The 12,109-nt window shown below is 49.5% G+C and overlaps 1 protein-coding gene across 1 annotated transcript in view; it reads left to right on the top strand.

Annotated features, from left to right (window-relative positions):
* LOC115913109 (opioid-binding protein/cell adhesion molecule homolog) overlaps positions 1-12,109 on the top strand; it is a 305,933-nt gene that overhangs the window by 282,697 nt on the left and 11,127 nt on the right. The window contains 5 exon segments of the mRNA XM_030964997.1: positions 8,265-8,282; positions 8,285-8,389; positions 8,969-9,103; positions 9,184-9,304; positions 10,146-10,297. Coding sequence (XP_030820857.1) covers positions 8,265-8,282; positions 8,285-8,389; positions 8,969-9,103; positions 9,184-9,304; positions 10,146-10,297 — 531 coding nt within the window.

The raw sequence follows: 12,109 nt of genomic DNA, 5'->3' as shown, positions 1-12,109 counted from the left end.
AGCCTACAAAGAAGTCAAGAGGGGCTCTTCATCAGGAATTGTAGTTAAAAGGAATAATGTGTACAAGCTGAAATAGAGGAAAATTAGGCTTGATGTAAAGAAGAAATTCTTTCCTGTGAGGGTGGTGATGCCCTGGCACAGGTTTCCCAGAGAAGCTGTGGCTGCCCCATCCCTGGAAGTGTTCAAGGTCAGATTGGAGCAATCTAGTCTAGTGGAAGGTGTCCCTGCCCATGGCAGGGGATGGGAACAAGATGATCTTTAAGGTCACTTCTGACCCAAGCCATTCTATCATTCAGCTCCACTGCAGTTCCTTGGTGGCTAAACTGTGATTTTTGTGAGGGTGAACAACACACAGTCCTTTGCTCAGTGCTGAGAGGAAAGGAATGATTTTCCAAAGATGGTTTTAGTCCTGGCTGTTTCTGCAAGCAGAGCACACACTTTACAGGGATGGGAGCAAAGCCCTGTTTCTGGCCTCAAAATTGAGGTTTAGGTCTGTCCTCTGTTTTTTGCCCTCACTGTGCCAGCAGGATGCCAAACACGCAGTAATGACCAGTTAGCAACTATATTCAGGTCAATTAATTTCTATTTGTATTTTGCAAAAGTATAAGTTGGCCGGAGAGAGTATTGATTCTTTGTGCCCGTGTTCAATTGGGTTTTAATTGTGCTACTGAGGGGCCTGGCCTTCCCTCCCAGCAACCCAGCAATAAATCTGCCAGGGAATCGCCGTCAACAGTAAATGTGTCTCTTAGTAGCACTATTAATATGTCTCTTGCATTGGTTCATTGCAACAGCCGTTAACAGCGTAGATGGCAGGAAGCCAGAGGGGTTTTTTTTTGTCTCCCTTTTCCTCTTTTTGTCAGGAGCTGCCTCGTGATGAAGGGATGGATGCTTTCAGAGATAGATGTGGCATTTATGGCATGCTGGCGTGTTCTGGGGAGAGTTTGGGATGAAGAGAGAACAGGCACTTAGGCTCATATAAGCAGAAGATGAGCCACCCCATCCTCCTCTTGTCATAAAGGCTGGAGTGGAGATGAAATGGGGTGGACCTTGGTGAGCCCTCCTGCCTCTGGGATGAGCAGTGTGAAGGCCACCTCTCAAAAAGGGGCAGAGGGAGAGCTCCTGGGAGGTGCAGGCTTGCAAGGAGAAGCTGGGAGACCTTAATGGCATCATGCTCCAGGATGGTTTTTGGAGTGAGGAGTGTGGTAGGCAGGCACAGCTCTGCCTTCATGGCTTGGGCTGCTTCAGGTTGTACTTCAGTTCAAAATGTGGAGCTCAGAGTCAGTATTTTGGTGGATGCTGTGAGCTGGGGATCCCTTCTGGTGGGGATTTTGGCAGTGAACATTGGTACTGGCCATCCCTACCTAACAGTGGTCTTCGGTATTTGTCAGATGTCCTCTGTTCCTTATTCATTTAAAGAACCCTTCCCTGTACTGCCTTAATCCTACTCACCATACTGAAGCCTCTCCCAGCTGTTGGCATTGTTTCTCTTGTTTCTGGTTGGCACAATCCATTTTCTGTCTGGGTGTTTGCTGCTTTCCTCACCCTGGGAACCAGGACAGATTTTGAAGGGCCATGGCCTTCGTTTACAGGGTGTATTATCCAAATGCACCTAAGGATGCTCTCCTGGAGCTGGTCCTGTGTCTCACTCACCACCTCTCAAAGCAGCACCAGCGCAGATGTAGCTTCTCCATTAGTGTTTCAAAACCAAACTGAGCATTTAATTTTTCCCTTGTGATAACAACTGGCTCCTTAGGGCTCTCAAAGGTCCACCCCCCCTGCTCCCACCAAGCCATCCCCATGGAGATCTTTTTCTCCAAAGAGAAAAGGTTGGATGAAAAGTTGCAGCCAGACCCCTATCTCAACCTTCCTTCCTCCCTGAAGAGGCAGAGGATGGGCAAGAGAGTGAAAACGGCCAAATGAAGGTGTTGCAGGAGCAATGTGATAGTGAATTCAAAGACAAAGCAGCCCAAAGAAAATCTGGAAGGAATAGCAAAGTTTGAAGAAGGAAGCATCTAGAGGAGGGAAAAAAAAAAAAAAAAAAAAAAAAAAAAAAGGATGAGAAGAAAAGCCCAGAGTTCCTAGAACAAAGGAAAGAGAGAAGGAAATGTGCACACACAGAAAAGCACCAGAGCATCAAAAGGGCAGGAGGCAGCAAAGGGGAGAAATGAAAGAGCGATGAAAGGGAGAGGGGGAAGGTCTGGAAGGAGGAAGAGTCAGGCTGGCAGGCAGAAAACAGCACACGCTGCCCAGCTGGGAACAGCCACTGCCCCTAAAGTGCCTGCCATGACATGCTGACCCAAAATCCAGATGGGAGAATGGGAAAGGGGCAGGATGGGGTCCACCTGGCAGCATCCTTGGGCTCCCAGTCTCAAAGCTGCCTGAAACTGGTGAAAAGGAGCCATCGGGATGTGCCACAGGGACCAGCAGCAACAGATGATTAATTACTGCAAAAAAACAAAACGGGTGAAGAGGAGGGAGAACTGGTGAAGTTGTTTCCCCATTATATTTCCGAACAGAAAGAACGTTTTAGCTCGTGCACAAATAGCTCCCTGGGAAGCACTCTCACTTCCTAATTGTTCATAAATTTACTGACAGGTGGTTACACAGTAGGTATAACACTGTGAGTTTCGGTTTTATTGCTTTCCCTGTCTCAACATGAAAACTTGGAGAAAAAGGATGCACTGCGAGCAGTCAGGTGGCTCCACCTGGAAAAGGGTGCTCAGTGCCTGTATTTAATTTTTGCCATGTTCCTTCCTGTAAATCCCACAGAGGGTGTTTTACTGGGGGAATGCTGTGAAAAGAGGGTGTTCAAGACCTCAAGCAAAGGGAAAAGGACGATATTACCAAAATGGAGTGCCTGTAGAAAATGTGAGGCCATGACACACAGCTCGCTTGGCAGGGAAATTTGACAAAAATCATTTTGTTGACAAAACTGTAGCTTTTAGAAGTGCTTAATCCATTATCTCAATAAAATCAGCTCTGACGAGCCTTTCAGACCGAGCTGTCACCAGAACAGTTCGATCAGAGATGATCATCATCGCTGCTGAGTAACAACATGTTGTTAAAACTCTCGATGCCACCTCCTTGCCCCAGTCAGTTCCCCTGTAGGAACGCTGAGGTGCATTTTCACAGGGCTACCCTGTGTGTCCTAGCAGGTATCTCCTGAACCCCAAAAGCAATGAGTTAGAGAGAGTGAAAACATCAATTTCCATCTGCCAGCCAGGAGCTGGCTCTCAGGTGCCCTATTTAAGGCCATCAGCCCCAGACAGGAGCTGTTCTAGGGAAGGTCTCGTATTGCTGGTGCCTTCAGCAGACACACAGGGACTGGAGGAGGGCCTGGTGCCACCCTGCTGTGCTTCTCATCAGTGAGGGAGAGGGAAGGCACACGCAAAATGTGAGTTTTCAGCATATTTGCCTCCTTTGTGCTGACTTTCTGTACGCTAATGAGACCTTGCACAGTGACACCTCTGACAGCCCCATCCTGCCTGTGCCGGGGAGGCTCGTGCAGAGCTGGTGATGCCTGGGGCTATAGGCAGCTGGGGTGCTGGGAAGGGAGGCAGTGTCATCTCCTGCAGGCATCCGACCCCTGCTAGGGTGACAGTGCCTCTCCCTGCTGGTGGCAGCATCACCTGTCACAGGACACAGCTGGACACTGCAGCTGCAGAGGTGAGGGAGCTGCATGAATGCGTCATCTCCCCAAAACAGGAGATGTGTGAGAGGGGATGCAAAGGGAGGTGCCAGGGCAGAAACACAATGTGCTGTAGGTGTGGCAGTGTCCATGGAGGCTTCAGAGCTCTGAAGATGAGATGTCCCTCTCTGCTGTCCCTATGGGGACTTGTCCCCCAAGTAGGGGTGGACAAGTGGCTGTTGCCTGGCAGTCTGAAGAACCCATAGTTATCCATCATCTCCCCTTATCGGCAGCGTAGGAAGACATCTCTTTTAATGGATTAGGAGCTAATGATGTGGAGGAGGGACATCAGTTGCATGTGTCAGCCACTGTGCTCATGCAGGCTCTCCGCTCCGAGGCGTGCAGCAGTAATGATCTGGCAGCTAAAAATAATCCAGGGCCACGGCGGCGAGCGGCTGGGGTAGGGATGGGCACTCTGGGGATGAGTCAGCCTGCACACGGTCGTGTGCGTCACCGTCATGTGCAGCCCCCGATCACGCAGCCATTCCTGAGGTGCTGTTTGTTCCCCACGTGGTTAAGCAGGGAAGAGTCGTCTCTGAGGGCAGGGACCGTCCCTCCTCACGCTTGGGTGTCTGGTTGTTGGGGTCTCTCGCTGCTCAGAGTGACCCCGAGAAAAGTTCCAAAGCCTCTTTTCCCAGCCCGGCACTTGAAGAAGGAGTCAGAGCTCTTCAGTTCTCTCAGTCTCGAGGTTGTTTATTGTATCTTATCTATAAAAAATTTTCTCCTGCCCTGCCGAGGTCACTCAGCAAGACAGTCCGAGGCATTCTGCCTGCCCCAGGGCAGTATTATGTCTTTATACTAAAAACTACGTGTACGATGTTTACAATTACTTCCCCATACCTATCACCTATGTTAGACAGTGAACTTCTATTCTAAACCAATCCCAAAGTGCCAGCATCACCGCAGAAGATGGAGACCAAGAAGAGAAGAAGAAAGGCTGGACATGCCCAAGTTCCTCCATCTTGTCCCCAAAACGCCCATTCCAAAAATCCTAAAATCTACATTTCCACCCTGTGATAATTTTATTATTATACTATTTAAACTTCTGTGACTTTCAGGTCCTCATACAAAGCTGGTAATTTGCTCCACGGGTCATAATCAAACCCGCAGGTGTTCTGGGCTGTGTGCCAGGGTCTCTGAGCCCCCTGGCAGGGGCCCTGGCAACTCTGGACACCCGGAGGGATGTACTGAGTTCTGACATCTGGCAGTGGCTCTCCAGGTCTGAGCTTTCCCATTGCTTTTGTCCCCAGATGGGACAATGAGTGCAAAGCCACCACTGGTGCCTAGAGCAGGTGGTGGGATGTAACGTACTGGGGAGAGTCCCACAGATATCCTGAGTATTGCACAGGACATGGTGGTGTCACCAAGGTGTGATCCCATGGCCAGCCCCATAGGGCCCAGTCTGTGAGGTGAGGGGAGGGATGGCACCTCACAGTCCCCACAGGTGGTGGCAGACACTGTCACATGCCTAGGTCCCACAGAGAGCGTGGATTGGCGCATCAGGCAGTGCAGGTCTCAAGTGGTAAAGGATGAAGATAAATCACAGGCTTATTGTTATTGAATTTAGTGGCATCGCTTTCACATTCAATTTCTCTCGCCGGCTTTCCGAACAAACAAGAAATTACAGTGCAAATGTATTTTTTGGCTTACCAAACCTTATGCATTAACTTCCCTGTGATTAATATTACGCAGGGCTGACGAAACCCTCTGTGCGCCGCTCGTCGCTCCGGTGAGACCATGCCGCTTGTCGCTTCCTCAGGATTTATTCTTTATTCAATTTGCTTATAGCTGTAGACTTCTGTGAGGAAGGACTATGGATAAAAGGGGATACAGATGGTGTTCTGCCCTGTTTTTCTCACTGCAGCTGTATAGAGCAGAGGGAGGGAAGTGTTGAGAACAAAGGTAATTCAGGGAAAGGATGCTGTCAGCAGGTAAAGGACTAGGAGCAGCACCCACAGTCATGCTGGAGTGCTCCAAGGCATTAGCAGGGCTGCCTGACCTGTTAGGGGACCAAGAGAAATCCAAAAGAGCCCTTGCTTGGTGGAAGTACTGCCTGGGTTTGAGGAGGGGCCATCCTGGCCTGTGTGGGATGCATGGTTGTCCCCATAGAGCTGGTCAGGGTTGAATTAAGGTGACTCACAGTCAGAGGTGCTGACCTGGGATGGGGCTGAGGGCATTTGTCAAGTGTTTCCTGGGTGAAGGGGATGCCAGGTACTCCATTTATTAGATGGAGTATCTGGAGATAGAGTAATATAAATCACCCTGGCCGGGGTTTGGGAGAGCCTTTGGACTCCACCAATCCCAAGCTGTCACCACCTTGAGACAAGGCAGCTTTGGTGGGATGTGCTTGTCAGGGCAGCCATGCCTTGGCCACCCCTATCTCATGGTAATGACAGGGTGTGGCTGAGGGCTGGTTTTATCCACATGTCGTATTTGCCATCAAATTCGCCCTGCCTGCATCCCTAAGTGGTCCTAGTTTCCACCCACTCCCATGGCAAACCAGCATGTCCTTGAGACACCATCCTTGACAGCCCAGTCAGTGGGATCTATAAAAATGTAATCAAGGTCCTCTGATGTCCTTCTCCAAGTCCTGGTAACCTCGTAGGCAACGATCGCAGTCACAGGTATTGAGCTGCCCTGTGGGGTCCCCGTGCTGTCCGTGGGTGTTCCTCCACTGAGTGTCCCTGATGGCTCGCCTGATTGGATTAGGGCAGGCAGTGGAAGCACGGCAGCGCTTCCCTTGCCTCTGGATGTTCAGGAAATGCAATTCCCCACCGTGAGACCTGCTGGCATGTGTGTGTCAGCATCCTTTGCTAAGGGAAGGGCTTTCAGGCTGATACGTGGGTTTGTATGGCTTGGGGTTTTCCGAATGGGAGCACTGGGATTGTAGTGGTTATGTTTGGGGTAATTTTTTCCACAGGAGTGAAAGTGTTTCTGTGCCCAAGAGGGGGACAGGATCACATCTGTGCCCAGAGCACCAGTTTCTGCATCTCATTTTGTACTTGTGGTTTGGGAGTCGAGGAACAGGAAAGGGATGTCAGCCTTGAACTGGAGGTGTCCGGGAGGGCAAGGATAGAACAATGACTGATTTTGCTGATGCCCTGCATCACACACCATCGCTCTAGTCCAGCACCTGCAGGCAAAATCACACAAGGAAGAGACAGGCTGCCATCTGGAGCAGGGGTGGCATCCCAAGGTCTCAGCATCCACTAATGATAGTGATGTCATCTCAGACCAAAACTGCTCACGAGGAGGGCTGGTTTGCAGGGCTCAGGAGCAGATGAAAAATGCCCCAGTTATGGGAACCTTTGTCGTGGATGTTCTTGTAGTTTTCAGATGTTCCTGGTACCAGTTTGAGGAGCTGTTACTGGAGGGGAGAGGTGCAAGGATGCTGGTAATATGGATTAGTGTTATCTTGTCTGAGTGAGGAAGGGCCATTTACAGCCTTCCTGCAGCTCATTGTGGCTGCACTGTCGGAGTTGGCTGGTTCTGCTCCGAACGTTAACTACGTTTTCCAGCAGTTGCCGGCACACACTTTTCATTTTTGGATTGCTGCTTTCCCCTGAAGGACTCAGACAATCTCCCTCTGCTATAACAGACTGTACTTCTATATTAATGTGTCAAGTTGCTGGGAAATTTACTGCTTTGCAGAACCCATAGGGCTGCAGAGACCGCGCCGCATCTTTGCCATGGCTCATCCTGCTGTGCTGCCTCTCCCACGCCAGGAGAGAGGAGAATCTCCCTGGGAGTGTGAGGAGAGCTTTCCTGGGGGTGCAAGAAGAGCCAGACAACCCCACTTTCCCTTGCAGGCAGTGCTGGTGCTGGCCACAGTGGTTTTCAGGTGATTATCCTGGAATCCCAGCACTGTGGGAGAGACACAGTGGGTGCACAGTGGGAGAGACACAGTGGGTGCACAGTGGGTGCAAGGGTTGGGTATCTAATGCCACTTGACTTGGGCTTTCAGTATGTTGTGTGCCTGGGGAGGGGGCACAGGCCATCCTTTCTGGCATTGTAGGTCTGGTGTTTCATTTGGGGAGGGCTGTTAAATATGGCCTCATTTACTCCCTGGGGTGCAGACCCTTTAGGGGGTTGTGTCCGACAGCCCAGAGTGCCAGGAAGCAGCATCGGCAAGTGAGCTTTAATTGCTTTTTGCCATGGCCAGGGATATTTATGGGTACGGAGATTGCCAAGTTATTTATTAGATGGAGTATCTGGGGATAGAGTAATATAAATCACCCTGGCCAGTATTGAAGAAGCAGACGCTCAGTAAGTTAAACAGCTTTAATAAATATGCTAAAATATGAGCCTTGTCTCAGGCCATAACGAGAACTGGTTATCGGGGTCTCAGCCATGGAGTGGGGTGGCTGGCATAGTGAGTGGACCCCTCCACACCCCAGATCCATGCTTGGCTCCAGTCCAAGATACGGGTTTGGAGACATGGAATTGCTGACTGGACAGGGCAATGGAGGGGACACCAGTGTCACACGATGGGACAGGTCTCATGGTTGGGGCCTCCCACCTGCACCTGGCAAGCTGGTGTGTTGATGGTGCCTTTGGTGGCCATTATGTCTTGCAGTGCCCCCCAAATTGTCAACATCTCGTCGGACATCACCGTGAACGAGGGCAGCAGCGTGACCCTCATGTGCCTGGCCTTTGGGAGACCGGAGCCCACCGTCACGTGGCGGCACCTCTCCGGGAAAGGTGAGCCCTTCCTTGGTGGAAGAACTGCCTGGGTCTGAGGAGGGGCCATCCTGGCCTGTGTGGGATGCATGGCTGTCCCTGTAGAGGTGGTCAGGGTGGCATTAAGGTGACTCACAGTCAGAGGTGCTGACCTGGGATGGGGCTGAGTGTCGCTATTGGACACGAAAGAACGCAAGCACATCACCGTTTTCAAGGTGAAGGAAGAAAGAAAGGTTTATTTTTCTGGTTTTAATATTTATAGTTTTCCAAAAGTGACAGTGGATTGGAGGGTGACAGTGACACCTCTCCAATCACACTGGTCAAACTAACAGTCTATCAACTTTCTCTTCCTCCATAAAGGAAGACAAAACAATCAGTTATTTACAGAAAGTGTCCGAGAAAGTTCACTACAAGAATGTCAACATCAGAAAGTTTAGAAAATCTCAAAAAACTAGAGTGACAGCTGAGGGCGCTTGTCCAGTGTTTCCTGGGTGAAGGGGATGCCAGATGCCCAGACAGGGTGTGTCGGGGCAGGGGCACAGAATTTCCTAGTGTTGGTGTCCATGGATGACGGTGCCACACGTTCAGTACATCCCCCAGGGCAGACCTTTGTGAGTGAGGACGAGTACCTGGAGATCACGGGCATCACACGGGAGCAGTCTGGGGAGTACGAATGCAGCGCTGTCAACGACGTGGCCGTCCCGGACGTGCGGAAAGTCAAAGTTACTGTCAACTGTGAGTGCAGGGCACAGGGGAATGAATGGTGGGGAGTGGGTGCACGAGGGCCAGTGTGACACAGCAAGATGTCTCTGCAGACCCGCCGTACATCTCCAACGCCAAGAACACGGGCGCCTCGGTGGGCCAGAAGGGCATCCTGCAGTGCGAGGCTTCGGCCGTGCCTGTGGCGGAGTTTCAGTGGTTCAAGGAGGACACCAGGTGAGGGGCTGCAGAGGGTAGCCACAGCCTTGGGGTGACAAGGTGAGGATGTAGAGGGGGGTGACAGTGTCTAAGGCCATTATGTGGAAAAATATAGTATTTGCAGGGATCCCCAACTAAAGAGGAATGACGAGGAGGACTCCATCTTATCAGAAGTCTAATTAATTCCTTTATTATACTATAGCATGTTATGCTATATTACACTATATTATATTACATCTAAACTGAATCTGCCAAGCACTCAACCCTGCACACAACTGCACTCATCTCGTGACTGTCAGCTGACAGTCCTGACACACACACACACATACACGCTTGGCCCTGATAGGCCAAGGAAACAAAACACCATCACTGTGGGTAAACAATCTTCATATTGCATTCTACTTTGGCACAACACAGGCACAGCAAATGAGATAAAAATTGTGCTTTCTTTCTCTGATGTTCAGAGAATGTGAAATCCAGAAATATTCTTGGGAAGAATTGTGCCTTGCTTTTCTCTGTGAAGAGAAATGTGGCAACACAAAAATGCTGGGATCGACTAGTTTTGGTGGGTGCTCAGCTAAGGCACTCTAAGGCACACTAAGGCTGCTCAGCTAAGGGCTGAGGAAACCCCAGAGTTGTTTCTCCCAGGGATGGTGGCTGTGGGACACAGGGGTTTAGGCTGGGTTATGGGATGGAGAGTGGAATGGAGAGTTTGTCTTCAAAACTGGGATGCACAAGTCCAGTGGGGGAACATGTGGATGTATAGCGGTGTTGGCTGGTGGGAAGCAGAGTGCCCAGGAAGGGGTAAGATCCACTCCAACCCTGTTCTCCCAGCACTGCTATCTGTGCTTCTCTGCAGGTTAGCAAACGGGCTGGAGGGAGTGCGGATCGAGAGCAAGGGCCGCCTGTCCACGCTGACCTTCTTCAACGTCTCGGAGAAGGATTACGGCAACTACACGTGCGTGGCCACGAACCAGCTGGGCAACACCAACGCCAGCATCATCCTCTATGGTAGGTGCCGGTTTTCTGCAGTAAGGTGAGGTGACAAGGACGAATAAGAGAAGGAGAGTGAAGAGGAGGCATTTGGAGAGGAGGAGGATGAAGAAGAGGAAGAGGAGGAGGAGGAGGATGAAGAGGAGTTTGAAGAGCATGATGAAGAGGATGAAGAGGAGTTTGAAGAGCATGATGAGGAGGATGAAGAGAAGGAGGCTGGCAGATGACCAGTGGCGGAGTGATGGAGCAGAGCCGGATGTATTTGGTGCTCCTGGTACATCGAGGTGCCAAACAGCACAAACCCTGAGCAGTGAGGTCCTGCTGGAGGATGCTCAGAGGATGAGATCTGTATCAGCCCAGCACTGGGTGCACAGCACAGTTGGCCACAGGTGGCTCAGCCCTGGTATTGCTGGAGCACAGGGGTGAGGAGTGAGCCTGGGACAGGTGAGAACACACTCTGGGTGCATGGTGTGGGGGTTTCCCTTGTTTGCTACAGGCAGGACTGCCAGCAGTGATCACATTGTACTGGCAATAGCAGGATGGGTGACATCAGCCTGGGTGATTCAGGTGGCCAGAGAAAGAATGGTGTCATCAAGGGCAGCTGTCACTGAGGAAGGTTGTGTGTACCTGTGGCATGTCCCTTTGGCATTCCGACAAGCTGAGAGAGCTGTCACAATCCAAGGGTGGACAGCAGGAGCCTGCCTTCCCCCAGCAGGAGGGAGAGGATGGAAGTCAGGTAGCAGGCTCAAGGAGATGTTGAGAGGGAGAAGATTTTCCACACCAGCTTGGAGTTTGGATGGGTGGACACTGTGGAGGGGACCTGTGGGGTGCTTGGTGTTTTGGGGTGGTGAGAGGGGCACATCTTTGGCTTTGGTTGTGGGGCTGGCTGGCCCATCCAGGTGTTTCTGCTCCATTCAGTTCTGTTGTGTTCTGTAGGGTTGTGTTTGGGTAGGGGCTGGTCCAGGCCTTTCTATTCTAAGCAGATCTCCTCTGCCCTGGCCTGATTTCTTCTCTTTGGGTCCAAGCTCTGGGCTCTGTTCCCTCTCCATTGCTCTCTTCTCTTTCTCTTTCTTCTCTTTCTCTTTCTCTTTCTCTTTCTCTTTCTCTTTCTCTTTCTCTTTCTCCTCTTTCTCTTTCTCTTTCTCTTTCTCTTTCTCTTTCTCTTTCTCTTTCTCTTTCTCTTTCTCTTTTCACCTTTTTGGTGAAGAAATTTTCCCAATATCCAGTATAGTGCAGTATACTATAATAGACTATATATAATACAATACGATACAAATACAATGTCATACATATTATTATTAATAATAATATATCAATAATAAATATATATCTATGAAAAGAACTGTTATTCATATATTTAATAATAGTGTCTTGTTGACATATATTATTATATATAAGCATATTATTCTTTGTTATATATTATGTATTATACTCACAGTATATAAATTATAGAATCTCTGGTATACTTTATTAGTTTTTACATAGTACAATATATAACTTACAATGTATTTGGGGTATTTTATATATATATGTTTTAGGGGTATAGGAGTTCCAGTGGCAGTGCTGAATTGATGGTTGGATTTGATGCTCTTAAAGGTCTCTTCCAGCCTTGATGATTCTATGACTGTATATAGTAAATATTGTATTTATGATATTTAGTACATAAATAAGTACATTAAGTTTCCAATCCAGTTTTCCCAATATCCTTTTTTTTTCTATTTCCCTGTCCTGCTGGCACTCTTACACTTGTTCTTTCTCTGATGTGAGACAAAATAACATCACCTAAGTCTCTTATTTTTCATGACTTGAAACCAGACTAAAGAAAAAGTC

This window comes from Camarhynchus parvulus, chromosome 24, assembly GCF_901933205.1.
Source record: "Camarhynchus parvulus chromosome 24, STF_HiC, whole genome shotgun sequence".
Classification (NCBI taxonomy): domain Eukaryota; kingdom Metazoa; phylum Chordata; class Aves; order Passeriformes; family Thraupidae; genus Camarhynchus; species Camarhynchus parvulus.
The sequence above is the reverse complement of the archived record's forward strand: the minus strand, read 5'-3'. Positions and strand labels throughout refer to the sequence as shown.